We start from the raw sequence: 14273 nt of genomic DNA on the forward strand, positions 1-14273 counted from the left end.
TCTCTCCATCATAAGCAGGTGGTATGACCAAGTTTGTTCCACTGCGAGAGCGTGGTAGTGTGCATATAGCTCATTGCCCTTTGCTGTGGGGGTCAGATTTAAACTCTCCGTGATTTGCTTCATTTGTTACTGGAACTTGAGATACAGTAATTTGTGGTAGCAACCAAAGTAGCAGTTGTGGATTCCAGTTTTCACTCATTCTGACTGGTACCTTCCTTCTTTTCTTTCTTTCTTCATCATGCAGCGTTGAACACTATTTACTCAGCTGTGGCCTGGAGACAGGACGGAGCAATGTGGTCATGCACCAAAACTGCCCTTGTTTATTCCAGGCAGCTCTTGGCAGACAATATGGTGCATGGGCAAATGTAATTTTCTGCATAGTCTTCACTGACCTTGCTGTAGGGAATAGGAAAACAGTCATCACAGCAAACTCTGGACACCTCCTAAGGTCTGTGGTGACCCCCCCTTCCTGTGTAATAGGTACCCATCTGTAGTCTGAGAGATTGATATGATTTATTGGTCAGGCGCCTGGGGTGTCTACAGGCTGACTTGTGTTATGGCCTAAAAGAGCCTGCCTGCATACTTCGGTGGCTAATTTGGTGCCATCTCTCCAGGCATAAGAAGCAAAGGCCTTCTTTCTTTAGAGAAGGAACTCCTCTGCACCACCTCAGCTTTGTATGCAGTTCCCATCTAAATAGACCATTTGTTCTAAGACTAAAACTATAATTAATCCCACTTTTATTGGCAATGAACTTCACCCTCTGATGTGCTGGCTGAAGAAGGTTCTGCCACCCTTTCCCAAAGTCTTTTTGAGCAGACTTCTGCTTTGTTCTCTGTTGTTTCGTTGTTTTGTGATGGAGGAGTAAGGATGATGCTGTGATTTGGTGTGAAGAGGGAGGCGAAGAAAGCATAAATTATTATGTTTTAAAAGTATCTTATTTCCAGCAAGTGAGAGATCTCCATTTATGCTTCAAAACTTGCTTGAGGGCCCAGTTACCCTCTCATGCTGCTTTTGTCTAGCAACCTGCAAGTGCAACTTTCTCAGGAAACCTCATCCTTAAAAAAAACCTTAAACTCCTTCACCTTCAGGGGGAGAAAAGAGAAGGCCAAGGTTCAGAATTAATGAAAAGGGCCTTTGCTGATGAAAGTGGGCAGATTATCCTCCTAGAGCCTGTCTGTTCTGAATGCGTGAGGGATGCTTTGTACACTGCTGGACACCACACTGTGAAAATCTAAAGAGGATCAAAGCAGAGCAAGATATATGATTGGGCTAGGTAGGGAGGGATGTAGAAGGTAAGATAAGCAGATTCAGCTTTAAATAAATATAGTTATCAGTTAAATAGATTGAATAAGATACAGTATGAAGAAAGGGCTATTGTAATGATCTGTTGACAAGTGAAAAGAAAAAATAATGGAGAGCAAGAGGTATAAAATAATAGGAATTTGAACGTAAGCAAACAAAAAATGTAAATTGAGTATGGCGTGAAGCTTCCAAATGGTGCGACTCCTTCAGACCAACATGTAGACTCTTTAGGCAAAAATCAGAAGCTTAACGCCCAGCATTATTCCAAGCTAGATTTAGAAAGCATTATTCCAAGCTAGATTTAGAAAGCCTTGAAGAGTAGTTGTAAGAGGTCTATACTGTTCTCTTCAATTATGAGAAAGTGTCTGTTTCAAAAGAGCCTTTTAACGCCCAACTTCTCTCTTTTCCTGTAACCTGCTTCCTGTGTTGAGCCTATTGAAGATGATTTTATGAAATTTGCATGTACCTTACATGGTCAGATAGTTTTCTGAAGAACTTAGGACCAAAATCTCTATTGCTATACATGACTGTTGATCTAACAAAATAATAGAAGAAAATTTTCTTTCCTTTATGTGGTGTCATGAAAGAGAAATAGCAAGCTGAAAATTCAGTTAAAAATATGCATCTTCCTGCTCATGATAACTGTGACTTTTTCAACAATATTCTTTTGCAGTTATACGTAAAAATTGGTGATACTTTCCTTGATGAAGTTCTTTCAAGGAACTGATGAGGTAACATTGCAGGAGAAAATGCCACCATTCCACTGGATACCATGATTAACCCAAGCTCAGATGTATATTCACTGAAGGACCAACATAGCATCTGCAATAGAGAGGAGCCTCTGATCTGTGTTTTAGGAAGAAATGACAATACAAAAACAGTTACAGTGCCCTCCATATTCTCACAGACATCTGTAATTTCAGTGCAGTCACAGAAATGTAATTCAGCTCAGTATTCAAGCTTTGGAAGAAGAGAGATTCTGATGTGTTTATCCCTACAGTAAATAGGTTGCACAAATCCCTGCAATGGTATTGTAGTTCTGCACGGGCTGAGACTTGCTTGTGTTATAGCAGATTTCTGACTGCAGAGTTGGCTTTTCCAGACAGAGCAAAATCACCTTTTCATAGCATGACCCTAAACCTAAGGTGCTTCATTAGATAGAATGTCCTCCCAAGAGCAGTGCAAAGTATAGTACTCTAGAGAGTGTCTATAATGGATGTCAAAGAGTCTGACAACAGTGTTTTTCAGCTATAGAGCTTCCTGAACCAAAGAGAAAAATAGTAGTGCTCTCTTCTCTTTTGTCCGCTTCCCTAGCTAATAATGTGGGTAAAGGAAAAATCTCTAACTTGATTTTGGTGACAGTCCTCCTGCAGTATTTCTTTAGTCAGCATTGAAAATACTAATTTGGCTGGGTTGGTTGTCACAGAGAAATGTCCCTTTGATTCTGCATACCTGCCTCTTGAAACATCTAACAAAGGCGCAGCATTTTCCCTTTCTCTTGCTTTTGTCAAACTGCCAGGCTTTGAGAAGTTGTGGAGATACGGAGAAGTGGCTGTCAACTGGGACGTTATTGATTATTTAGATTAGAGACTAAGGAAGGCTAAGATGTGTCTGTGGCAAAAGAACTCATGCTCTGTATCTCAGTCCTAATGCCTGTGCCCTTTGGATCCCCTCCCTGACTACTGCTTGGCTCTACTTCCACCCCTGGCTCTTTCTTCCATACTTTGCATTCTTCTGTATATAGAAGTACTGCAAAATTGCTGCTGTTCAGCTAGTCTTCTCCTTAACTCCAGTCCACAGCCTTTTGGACTACGAACATACAATCATGTAAGGCTTTTTGACATCAGGATGTTTCCATTCCCTTGGGATCCTGTAAGCTTCCCTAAGAGTCACCTCTTTTAGGCTCCTTTTGCTGAACCACAGAGGCCTTTCTTGACCAGTCTGTCACAAAGCTTCTCTCTAAAACATGAATCATTTGATTGGTTTTCTTGTGTTTTTTGGATCTTTGTTTTGTGCTTCCTATAATACAGTGACCAGATTTGTACATGTTATTCCAAAAGAGACCGTCCAGCTGCCTTACCAAATGCCAAAGTAATAACGTCTGTGGTTTATACTCTGTAGCCTTCCATACACAACCCAAAAACCTTGTTTGCCTTTGTTACTGCTGCCAGATGTTCTGTGGATGGTTTTCAGGCATATTGTGGTGAATGTCACCATGCCAGTGAATTTCAGCAAATTTAAGCAACTTTGAAATTATTCCTTTTTCCACATGGTTATATTCAAGTCAAACCAAACTGTGTTCTCACTTGAAACTGCCCTGTTTTGGTTACCTCTTTTTCACACTGAATCACTACCTGTTACCAGTTTCTCTGCAGGATTCTTTTCAATAGGATTCCCCTGTTATCAGGCCTCTTTCTGATTGTCTTTGCTGGAAACTATCTGCAAAGCCCAGCTCTGAGGATCTAGGAGCAGTGACATTGTCATTAGTACCCAGTCTACTTGAATTGAGAGTAGAAGGGAATATGAGGTTTTTTTCCTAGAGAGGAAGCAAGGGGAGGGAACAGCCTGGAAAAGAATTATGATGTTCTCGCCTCTCTCTTCCTGCAGATCTGCTGACAGCACAGGAATACCACTGCCTGCTGCAGCTGCTCTGCCCTGACTTCCCGGTGGAACTCACTCAGAAAGCAGCAAGGTGGGTCCTCATCCTCTCTTTTAAGGAAAGATCAGTCCTACACACATGGACTTAGGAACTAGATCCATGGTTAAAGTTATGGACAGGGACCTTCAGCTTTTAAGATTTTGGGGAAAAGAGGTTTTGAGGTTAAGATCAAGGTGTTTTTCTAGCAATGAGAAAGAGCGTACATTGAAGGTATACAGGAACAATATATATCAGTGCAGAATGCTGCTGCTGGCTCTACATTCAGAAGATGAGTTGTGTATAAAGCATGTTAGCCAATGATTTTAAAGTCTATTTCAAATACTGTTTACCATCTTCAAAATATGTTCCCCTTCACCCCAGCTTCCTATGGTTGATCACGTTTAAAAGGTACTAACCTCTGAAGGATTGCCAGTGTTTTAAAGTACGTTAGCTAAGAACATGGTAGCTAATCTGTTTGAAATTTTATTTTAATCTAGACAAGGCCTAAAGCAGATAGATGGCTCAGGGCACTGATAATGTGATATGGAATTTTTTACTGATAGTGCTTGCTGGTTCCAGTCCAGCCCAGGCAGTTGATTATTAACTATCTGATAGTGAAAATGTAATAAGGTATATGCATCTGTTGGGGTGGGGGGTCAGTTCAGATCTCAGCAGGAGTGTGCAGGCACACACACACGCACACGTATAATCACAGCAAGGTTACTGAATAAATGCTCTTATTCCTAGCCATCTCAGCAGAGGGGGCATAGAAATTTATCTTTTTTCATGGATATAGATATGACATTTGGAAACAGGATCCAGACACATGATCGGGATATTAGCTGTTGCCTGTGTTGTTCATGGCCTAAATGATGAAAAGATCTTCATTTTCTATTTGTCATGCTGTTATCTTTCTTTAGCATCAGAGTCCCATGAAAATTATATTAAGGAAAGTGAAAAAGACATGTTATCCATCTGCTCGTACTTCCACTTGGCTGATTCTCTGAATTCTTCCCTGGCTCCTATGTGCTGCTATCCAAGTTGAACTGCAGTTAAAGCTGTGTCTGTTCAATTAAAATGAAAAGTAGAGCACCACTTTTCCCTCTAGCTCATCAGTGGGCTTTTGGGGCTCCACAGAGTACAGTTGCTTGGCCTCCAATGCCAGACTGAAAAAGAATGCTAACCCTGTAGCAGGGCTGTATACGCTGCTTCCTTTCATGGAGGTACACAGGCACCAGTCCCGTCTGCCAGTGTGCGTTTCATAGGGTTCCAGCTGAGCTGAGCAGGAATTTGTGATGGTGCATGAAAGGAGGCTTCAGCATATCTACACATGTTATGATGTTTGTGTCAAGGAATTTAATCCACAAGGCTGTTGTAAACTAGAGGCCCCACTCAGGGGCCTGCTGCACTGTTGTGCGTGTGCAGTAGAGACAGACGAGCCGGCTTTGGGAGCAGGTGTTGGAGAGAAATGAGATCTCTGTCAGAGGCACCCAGGCTCAGGTGGGGATGACCTCACTCCTACTTTTGGCTGGCTAGAGATTTACTTACACATTGCTATTATTCTGTTACAAGCTAATCTAGTTGAACAATTTTAATAAAACTTGTCATAATTCTAAACCATCTTTCTCTTTCCTTCCAACTGTTACTCACTCTCTCGTCCTCTTTCTGGTCTACGCTTTCCATTGTCTTCCTTGGTCTCTGCCGGTTTGGAAGGTGAACCCCGCAGGCCGTCTTCTGGCACCAGCTGACCAAGTCCTTGCAAAGCGTGAATGTCACATGCAAACCTATGGACATTGTTCCTCCTTCAGTCTGCACACCCCCAACAGATTTGTTGCTAATTTGCTTAGGAAAGGAATTAAATAAAGTAGCGGCAGGAGTAGCCAGAGCATTCACTGATACAGCCAGGACCTGTGTAATTATTGGCACTCTTGGAAAGAGAGCAGTTGTAGTTGTAGTTTCAGTGCTGCATGACTGAGATGATCTCACAGCACGGTGCACTCCGCTCGTCCAGGAGCTGTTGCTATGCACTGATAACAAACACTGGGAGTAAGATCAAGAAATGTCAGAGCAGAAGAACAGAGGCTACAACAATATAGGTTTTATTCTCATGACACCAGCAAGCTCCATTTCTCTGTTATGAGTGCCACACAAATGCAGAAGTCATACACAAAAAAGAACCAGGCTATCTCTGAGATTTCTTGGGTGTTTTTTTTCTTCAAAGGGTTACAGCCATTAGCAGATTGAAGATTTTAATCTACAGAGATACCTTTGATCTTCAGAGAGGCTTTTTGCCTTTCTGAATCTCGAAATTGCAGAAGGCCAGAAAATGAAGGTATTTTTCTGGTTTCATGCCGTGATTCCAAGATCTATACCTGAGCATTGACTTTTTTCTTGTAGTAGAAACACAAGGAACTTGCTGCCCGCATTTGAGTAGCAAGAGCTGAGTAGTTCACAGCTCGTCTGCTGTTTTATGTGGTATGGGAGCTCATGTTGCACTGATCAGTGCTAACCAAAGTGGGGCTTGCCCGTCTGTACCCCTGTTGTTAAAAGGTTGCCTGAGAGTGCAGATCTTGCCCTTTTTGTATGTTCCGCGTATTTTTGCCTCCATGTATCAGTAAACAAACCAATTCCCTGAAGACTCATTTGAGCCAGCCTGGCCTTAAGACAGATTGTGTCAGTTAGCCTTTAATGGTAGCAGAGAATAGTAAAAGTCCTTTCAACTTGCCTGGTCTAGAGTTTGTCCTGGGGACATCCTGTCTAGTCTGGGTTTCTGAGATTTTAACCGCAATCAGTAGATCATAAAGTTTCCCCATTGGCACAATAGCAAGGCTTTTCTGCCAGCCAAACCCACTCGAACCCTGAAAGACCATTACACCCTTCACCAGAGTCCCTCAAGTGTAGGCATCTTTCTTCAGTCGTTTCCAAAGTTTCTCCTTGATTTTCATTATTCATTGAGCGCTGACTACTAACTTTGTAAATAAGTCTGTGCCCCTGAGGGCTTAAAGTCTAATTTGGACAAGAAAGAACGAATAAAGAATCACTTGAAATATCAGCTACCTGATGAACTCTTTTGAGTTGCAGTTCAGACTTTCAGATTTCATCCTCAGTTTTGGTCCTGCTGTCTGGGTTATAGTCCATGGCTAGGATTCTCTCCTTGCCAGATATTTCAGGGAAGAGGTGCAGATACATTGCATATGATGGTCTCCCAGCTTCCCTGACTGCTCAGTCAGCTGGCTACGTGGGGAAATAACCAGCTGCAGTCAATCTCCTCATAAATGATTGTATTGGATTTAAAGACTTCTCAACATTTCCGGAGTGCAGACTCCTGGGCCAAGTGGAGTCAGTAACCCAGCACCAGAGTGCACCTGCTTCTATTTAGACGCTCCTCCGTCACATATGTGCTGTACAGCCTTCCTTAGAGGCTCCTTGCTGTCTTTAACAGCAAGAAATGTCCAGCAAATTCTCAGACCTCTGCCTACTTCCTCGTGTTCTCTCTTCCAAGAAAGTGACTGGGACTTGGTGCTGCAGAGCACAGCCATTGACCATAGCTTTAGATTTAACAAGTTAAATGAGTTGATTGTCACGAAGGTGATGTAATATTGTCTCTCTGCATAATGAATACATAAAAAAACCTCTCCACTGTTGTTCTCCTGCATCTCCAGGATGGAGAATTGCACTGACAGAAGCTTTGGAGCTTATGCTTTGAGGGTATCTAGGAGACAGACCATCACTTCAAAGGAGGGAGTGCAGCTCATCAGCGATACAGCCCATCGCATTTCCAGTGCTTAAATAGTGGTTGGAAACACCAGTGGCTGAGCAGTATTGCCTGAGAGATGAGGATGCTCTGCCTGCCAGCTTCAAAGCCATTTCCTTGATGTGGCCACTGACAATCTCAGTAACATGCTTATTAGTGAGAATTAAGAACTGAAGCTACTGCTTCTTTAGACAGGAGGAGGAGGCTTCTGGAACATAATAAATAAATCAGAAGCACTTTGACATCTTCAAAGGGTTTTGTTTTAAATACTGGTTTTTCTCCTGGGGACCCTCTTAGCCCCAGTCTTTCTTCTTTGAGATAATTAATTCAAGCTGCTCTGCATGTTTGATTTTGCCACAGTGAACAGAACTGGTTTGAGTGGCAGAGAAGTCTTGCAAGATCCTATAACTCTTCTAGGTCAGCCTCCCACACAGCTCCCTTTAGTCTTTTACATGAGACAGGACAGTGTTTCCCCAGTAATGTGTTTAGACCATTGATGCTGCAGGAGTTGGTCCGTGGATTGCATTTGGCCTCGTGTTCAAAAGGGTCCTACTAGATGAGCCGTACTTAGGCTATAATGAACTGGTAATCCTTTTCGTATGAGATGATATGCCAGATACTGACTGTACAGGGTCAGTAGACCTGCACACAGTTGAAGAGGAGTACCAACTACCTTTCTTTAGCATCGTCTGAATGCTCTGTTTTTTCCTATAGAAGTGGAGTGTTTCCTTCTGTTTTTCAGTCTCAGCTGTCATTGATCAGCCCAAGTTTGATTTTTCCCCACTTCAGAGACTGACCTTTTCATCTTATGTAGTGGCAGTGACAAGAGCATTGTTGGTTTTAGTTTGTTTGTTTTTTTTTTATTTTATGAATGCTTTTGCCCTAACTTACTTCCGAAATCCAGAGTTTTTTCCTGAAAGGAGGAGTTGGACTTTGGTATCACTTATACTTCATCTTTATGGCCCGTGACTGATACTTTTCATATTCATGAAGTATGCTTCAAAATAGGGGTGCATGTAGCTCCCTACATGTACCTTGGGCTTGACAGAGAAAAAGAAGACATTGTCCCTGGCCCAAGAAGTCTTTGGTTTCCACGGAATTTGACCTGATAGTCAAATGATAAACCTGATCGATATGAAGAGAGACTGATTCATTCATTGGGAAGGGAGAACAGGATATTCACAATGTGTAATTGGAAAGCTGATTGTTGGTGCAACGTTATTTCCTCTGTAGTCAAATGGAGTTTGTTTGAGTATAGATTAGGAATTGATAACTGTTGTTATCCTTATGAATCTGAAAATATCCCAGTTTGATGGACTTGGGTATACAGAGAAATAGCGTAAGTTTCGTTCTGCTTACACCAGTTTAATACTCATTTAACTGTCTTGTCTGTAGCACAATTACTCTTTGTCTAGCCATGTGAACCAGCCTTGCAGTTTTTATGCCGGTGTTTGTCCCATCATGTCCACCAGGCTTTGAATGCTTGACAATCCATGTCACACTGCTCTTTTCACACTGTAGCTGAAGTGTATGATAGCATTGACATTCAGGATCTTCTCCTTGCTGCAGGTTCTCAAGCTGCCTTCATTTTATATTAGGGTGTCCACATCCATGCAGCAGTGGGTATTCCCGGTCCTCTCTCCTAACCTCTTATAATGGGCCAAGCCACTAGAAGTCCTCAGTTGCACATAGCTCCCCAGCTGCACTTTCTCTAGATCTGGTGTTCCTGGTTACAGACTTTAGTTCTTTTGTAGATGCTAAACTGTTTCTCTCCTCTTATCCTAGGATTGTGTTGATGGATGATGCTATGGATTGCCTGATGTCTTTTTCCGATTTCCTCTTTGCTTTCCAGATCCAGTTCTACTACTCAGGTAAATACTGGGAAGCTGATGACTTCGCCCACTAGTATAGCACTACAACCTTACAGCTTCCCAGTCCCTGCACTTTTTTGAAACTTGTAAGGATATGATTTTTCACAGAAAATATATACATAATGGAATCTACTGATGAAAGGCATCACTGATGCCAAGAGATTAGGAGGCTTCATAAGGAGGTTCCAAGTTTTTGTGAATAACAAGACACCTGTAACTGTTATGACTTATGCATGTATTTGTCTTAGCCTTGAGAAATAAATTTCCAGCTTTATCCAGAGTATGTTAGCACCTAAGAAATTACTTTTACTAGGAACATTTTTTTCCTTTCCTTAATACAGCATTTCTGCCCCGAAAGTATTGGTCCCTGCTGGAGACAGGATAAGAAAAGCCCACCAGCTAATGCCTTCAAAGGAAAAGGGCCTGGGCAAATAGATAAAATTCTTGCCCCTAATATTCACCCAACCACGAGCTGGTTTCAGCTTAAAGAGTTTCTGAACTGGGTATAGTTTCCATGATTTTAGGAACCCCCAGTGGACTCCTCTCCCAAGAACTTCTCCAGCCTCCCCTTGTAACCTCCACAACACCTTTTGGCAAGGAGTTGCACAGGTCTGCCACCCTGCCACCTGTCCCATGAGGAACCACCTCTCATTTGATTTGAGAGCCCCTAGTTGGAAGGGAAAGTGAACAGTTAATCCCCATCTAGCTTCTTCACATTGTTGGTCATTTATCATATTCTACCCCACTCCCCCAGTTTGAGGGAGTTTAACTACATGGGGTACTTCTTTTAAAATTCTTGACAGGAAAAGTATAAATCCAATAATATTAGTTTGTGTGTGTGTATTTACATATGCTCACCCATACGCATACGTCTGTAAAAATCACCAGGTATTTTTAAACTAAAGTTCAGGAGACAAGGGAGGGAAGCTTGGATGAGCATTCAGGTCCTTGTTCTGTACGGGGAGACTGCTTTAAAATACTCTGGCCTGTTTGTCCTGTCGACCCTAAAATGTGGTCGAGGAAAGGGAATCTCATTCAGGGACCTGCTCAGGTGGGCAAAAAGAGGGACGCGCTTCCTTTGTCGAAGTTAGATGTGCTCCCAAGCGCTGGGGGACTGCTGGGGTGCCGTTTACTCATCTCCCAGCGTAGAGCACTTTCTAAAGGCAACATAAGCTCATGGATTTCTGTCCACTCGCACTTAAATAGCTCCCTCTGATGGACGTAGCTCACAATTGGCCTCGACCAGGCAAAAGGGGCTGGGTTTGGATACTGGGAGACGCTGCCTAGAAGCTGTGGTGGAGCATAGTCTGTGGTCAGAGAGCAGACTTGGGTGGCCTGCTGATCTAATCAAACCTGTCAGTTCCCGTCTCTATAGCAGTTAAGAGTCAGCTGCTATCCCTAATAAAAAAATCTCTTTTTCTAGTACTTCTCTGTATAATACTTCCCCTGTAACTTCCCTGTACATATCACAACATTATCCATGACAATCCATCAAAGAGAAACAGTTCAAAATGGTGATTTTGGGTTGGGCAGAATCAGACTTGTAATGCCTTTAGCCAGGGACAGAAAATGTGTTTGGAAAGTTTTTCTCTGATATAACAAATATTTCCACTGAGCTGCAGAACCTCAACCACAGCCTCAGGGCCCGCTGACATCCTGCCTTTCCTCTTCACCCGCCTCACGCACAGCATTACACTTCCATTCACTTGGGACTTAAATGCCACTGGAGTGCTCACAAGCTCGTCCTTGTGTACACACACAAAAAACCATCCCATCCTTGTCCTGTTCACCCAGGCACAATGCACACATGCAGCCTGTCATATGCTCTCCCACCAACCCACACACATGCAAACCACTCCAAATGGAATCTAGATTTGTAAACTGCTGACCACATCCATAAACAAACTTGTTTAAATTTAGACTCTTGCAGTAAACAGTGGGTAGTATGAGGAGCCTGGGGAGAGGCTTTCTGCCAACTCTAGCCCTGACCTGCCCTGGCCCTTCCTCTAGATCCCGTGTTATATTTACTTTGGAGGAGCACAGAGACAAGCTGGGATACAGCCTGGAGCCCTGACTAACTTGCTCCCTTTCCTCCCGTTGCAGCTCCATATAGTTTGTTTCCAACTTGGGTGAGTTCTTAATCAGTGGCAAGAGATGGTGAAGGAAAACCTTTTAGACTTTGCAAACTAGTTTGGTGTTTGACGTTAGCTTTCATGCTCTGCTGTTTAATCCATGTGCTAGCTAGCCTCTGTTCCCTTGAGAAAAATCTTGTTCAACAGAGTGAGTGGCCTCTCATAATCATCCCAGAGTGAGTGGCCTCTCATAATCATCTCGACAGGAAGAAGCCGGCAGCTTATATGGAAATGGCTGGTTGTGCCTGCATAATATCTGATCTGAATATGCAGGATGGCGTAGTGTTGTGCTTATTTCCTGCTGGTGCTATGTACAGCACAGAGCAAGGTATGACAGTTTAATCCCACAGCTGGTAGGTCAAGAGAATGCTTTGCTGGTTATAGCCCTGAGTTCTAAGTCCCTTTCTGTTTTTTCAGAGTTCCTGGAAAGTGTGGCTGCCATTTATCAAGATCTACTGGCTGGTAAGAATCCAAATACTGTGATTGTGCCAACATCATCCTCTGGGCAACATCGGCAGCGCCAACCCCCAAATGACTGCAGCCCACTCGATGGGGTAGAGGCATCTCTCTTCTACCAGTGCCTAGAGTCCTTGTGTGACAGATCAAAATACAGGTATGAATGGAATCCAAAACACGGATTTGAAGTCTGTGTCTTTGGAGACCCTTTGTAAGGTTGAAGCTGTGAAGAAATGCAGGCCTTTGAACAAGCTGTAACTCACAAATAGATGTCATTGGGGGAAGTATGAAGGGAGAGATCATAGCCAAACCACTTTAACCGGAGGAGAGAAACAATTTAATGGACTTAAGAAACATGGTATTTGGTCTGATTCTTGAAGTAATGGATTGAATTAGATCTCTGCTTTCCTTCTCGCTTCTGCGTTGACCCTTTTATCAAGGAGAGGTCCATCTACCATCATGATTTAACTAGAGGAGATAAACAAGTGCAGTTGTGATTTTGGGTGTTCAAGCATAGGAAAGAGCTACTGAGGTGGATGGAGTTTGAAGCCTTAGTACCTGGACAAGATCACACTGCTAGTCTGTACCAAAACCAGTGATGGAGCTGGTCTCCAGTTACAGATCCCAGGCACAAGACTAGCCTTAGTTCAGCAGAGGATGAAGCAATACCAGACCTTATTGTATAGCTTTGACAAACACTTTCTTCATAGTTTCTTACAGGTAGCGAGCACGTGCCCTGCTAGAAGGTCACGGGCTAGATCCACAAAAAGACTCAGGATACAAGTTCCACCTGATAACCTGCTTTAGGTGCCTGAATACAAATTTTTCGTCCACAAAATTACTGCTGAACTGACATCCAGTACTATAGATATCTAGGCATGAAGATGCAAGGTTGTTTAGTTCTTTTAAGTAACAAAAGATCTGCATTCCCTGTATGCCCTGAGAGCATCAGGTGGGAGGGATACTGTGAACCCATCTGGTAGGTCAGGCTCTGCACAGCACTGTGAGGGGAGACATTCCCAGCCTTTCATCCAGTAGCCTAATATTCAGCCAAGCTTTGGTAACCACCTTCGCCTGAGGGATCACTAGCCCACACCCACATCTCCCTGGGGGTGCGCTGTACCAGGGACTGTTCAACACTTCCTCTTTATGAGGCAGTTTTATTTTGCACGAAATCCTTTAAGGAGTATTAGTCAAGAGCAAGAATCACTCTGATGATATTGCTTAGAAGTCAGGGCCAGGGTTTAAAGTGAGTGTAGAAGAAAGGCCCCCACCTAAATACTGTTTTCTGACTTATTTAGGCTATCATTGAAGAGGTTTTCCTGCCCCTTGGGTGACTGTTACTAATAAAAGGGTGATAAAAACATAACAACCCTCGTGAAAGTTTATTGTCTTCTAAAATAATGGATTTCCCAGTTGATTTTTGAAAAAACACGCTAAGACTTGGGATGTGTATGCCTCTGAGTGAATCTAGGCTTTCCTCCCTGTCCTTGGAATGGATACAGGTAAGACTACTCCTAGAGATGTACCCCAGCTCAAATATCTTGCTTAGTAAATGGGGAGAAGATGCAGTGCTAAATAAGCAAGCTGTTGGATATTTGTTTTAGATTGAGTCAGGGCAACTTGACAGTATTAGAACAGGTAAAAGGGTTTGTTTCTCCAGTTTGAGCTGGGTCTTGGGAAAATAAAAAAAAAAGGTGATAATTTAAAAGACAAGATGACCTCTTTGTCTCTTTTCCTAGCTGTCCACCTTCTGCCCTTGTGAAGGAAATGTTGAGTAGTGCACAGAGACTGACCTTCTATGGATTCCTTATGGCACTTGCAAAGGATCAGGGGATCAACAGAGCCCTAGGTAAGATTCCTGTGAGTGGTACAGTTCTAGATTTTCAGTCATTCTGCATTTCTGTGGAATTTCCTCTGTAATTATGCCCCAGATTTTACACTGTCGGGAAGAGCGTAAGGGAAAGTTTTTCATCTGTTTGTTGATGGATTAAACTTTAAAAACATAACACTGTGCCTTACTGTCTGCTTGAAGCTGTGGAGCTTCTTCAAGGATAAAATTAGATACGAAATGCGGCCCTAAGATATCAGTGTTTTACCTCCTCTATAGCTGATAATT

The 14273-nt window shown here is 42.8% G+C and overlaps 1 protein-coding gene across 1 annotated transcript in view; it reads left to right on the forward strand.

Annotated features, from left to right (window-relative positions):
* Positions 1-14273, forward strand: part of CSTPP1 (centriolar satellite-associated tubulin polyglutamylase complex regulator 1) — an 81647-nt gene that overhangs the window by 63291 nt on the left and 4083 nt on the right. Inside the window, exons 4-7 of the mRNA XM_063332779.1 lie at positions 3911-3995; positions 9481-9566; positions 12116-12311; positions 13897-14006. Of these exons, the coding sequence (XP_063188849.1) occupies positions 3911-3995; positions 9481-9566; positions 12116-12311; positions 13897-14006 (477 nt within the window). The remainder of the gene's footprint in view (positions 1-3910; positions 3996-9480; positions 9567-12115; positions 12312-13896; positions 14007-14273) is intronic.

Source organism: Chroicocephalus ridibundus, chromosome 4, assembly GCF_963924245.1.
Source record: "Chroicocephalus ridibundus chromosome 4, bChrRid1.1, whole genome shotgun sequence".
In the NCBI taxonomy this organism is placed as follows: Eukaryota; Metazoa; Chordata; class Aves; order Charadriiformes; family Laridae; genus Chroicocephalus; species Chroicocephalus ridibundus.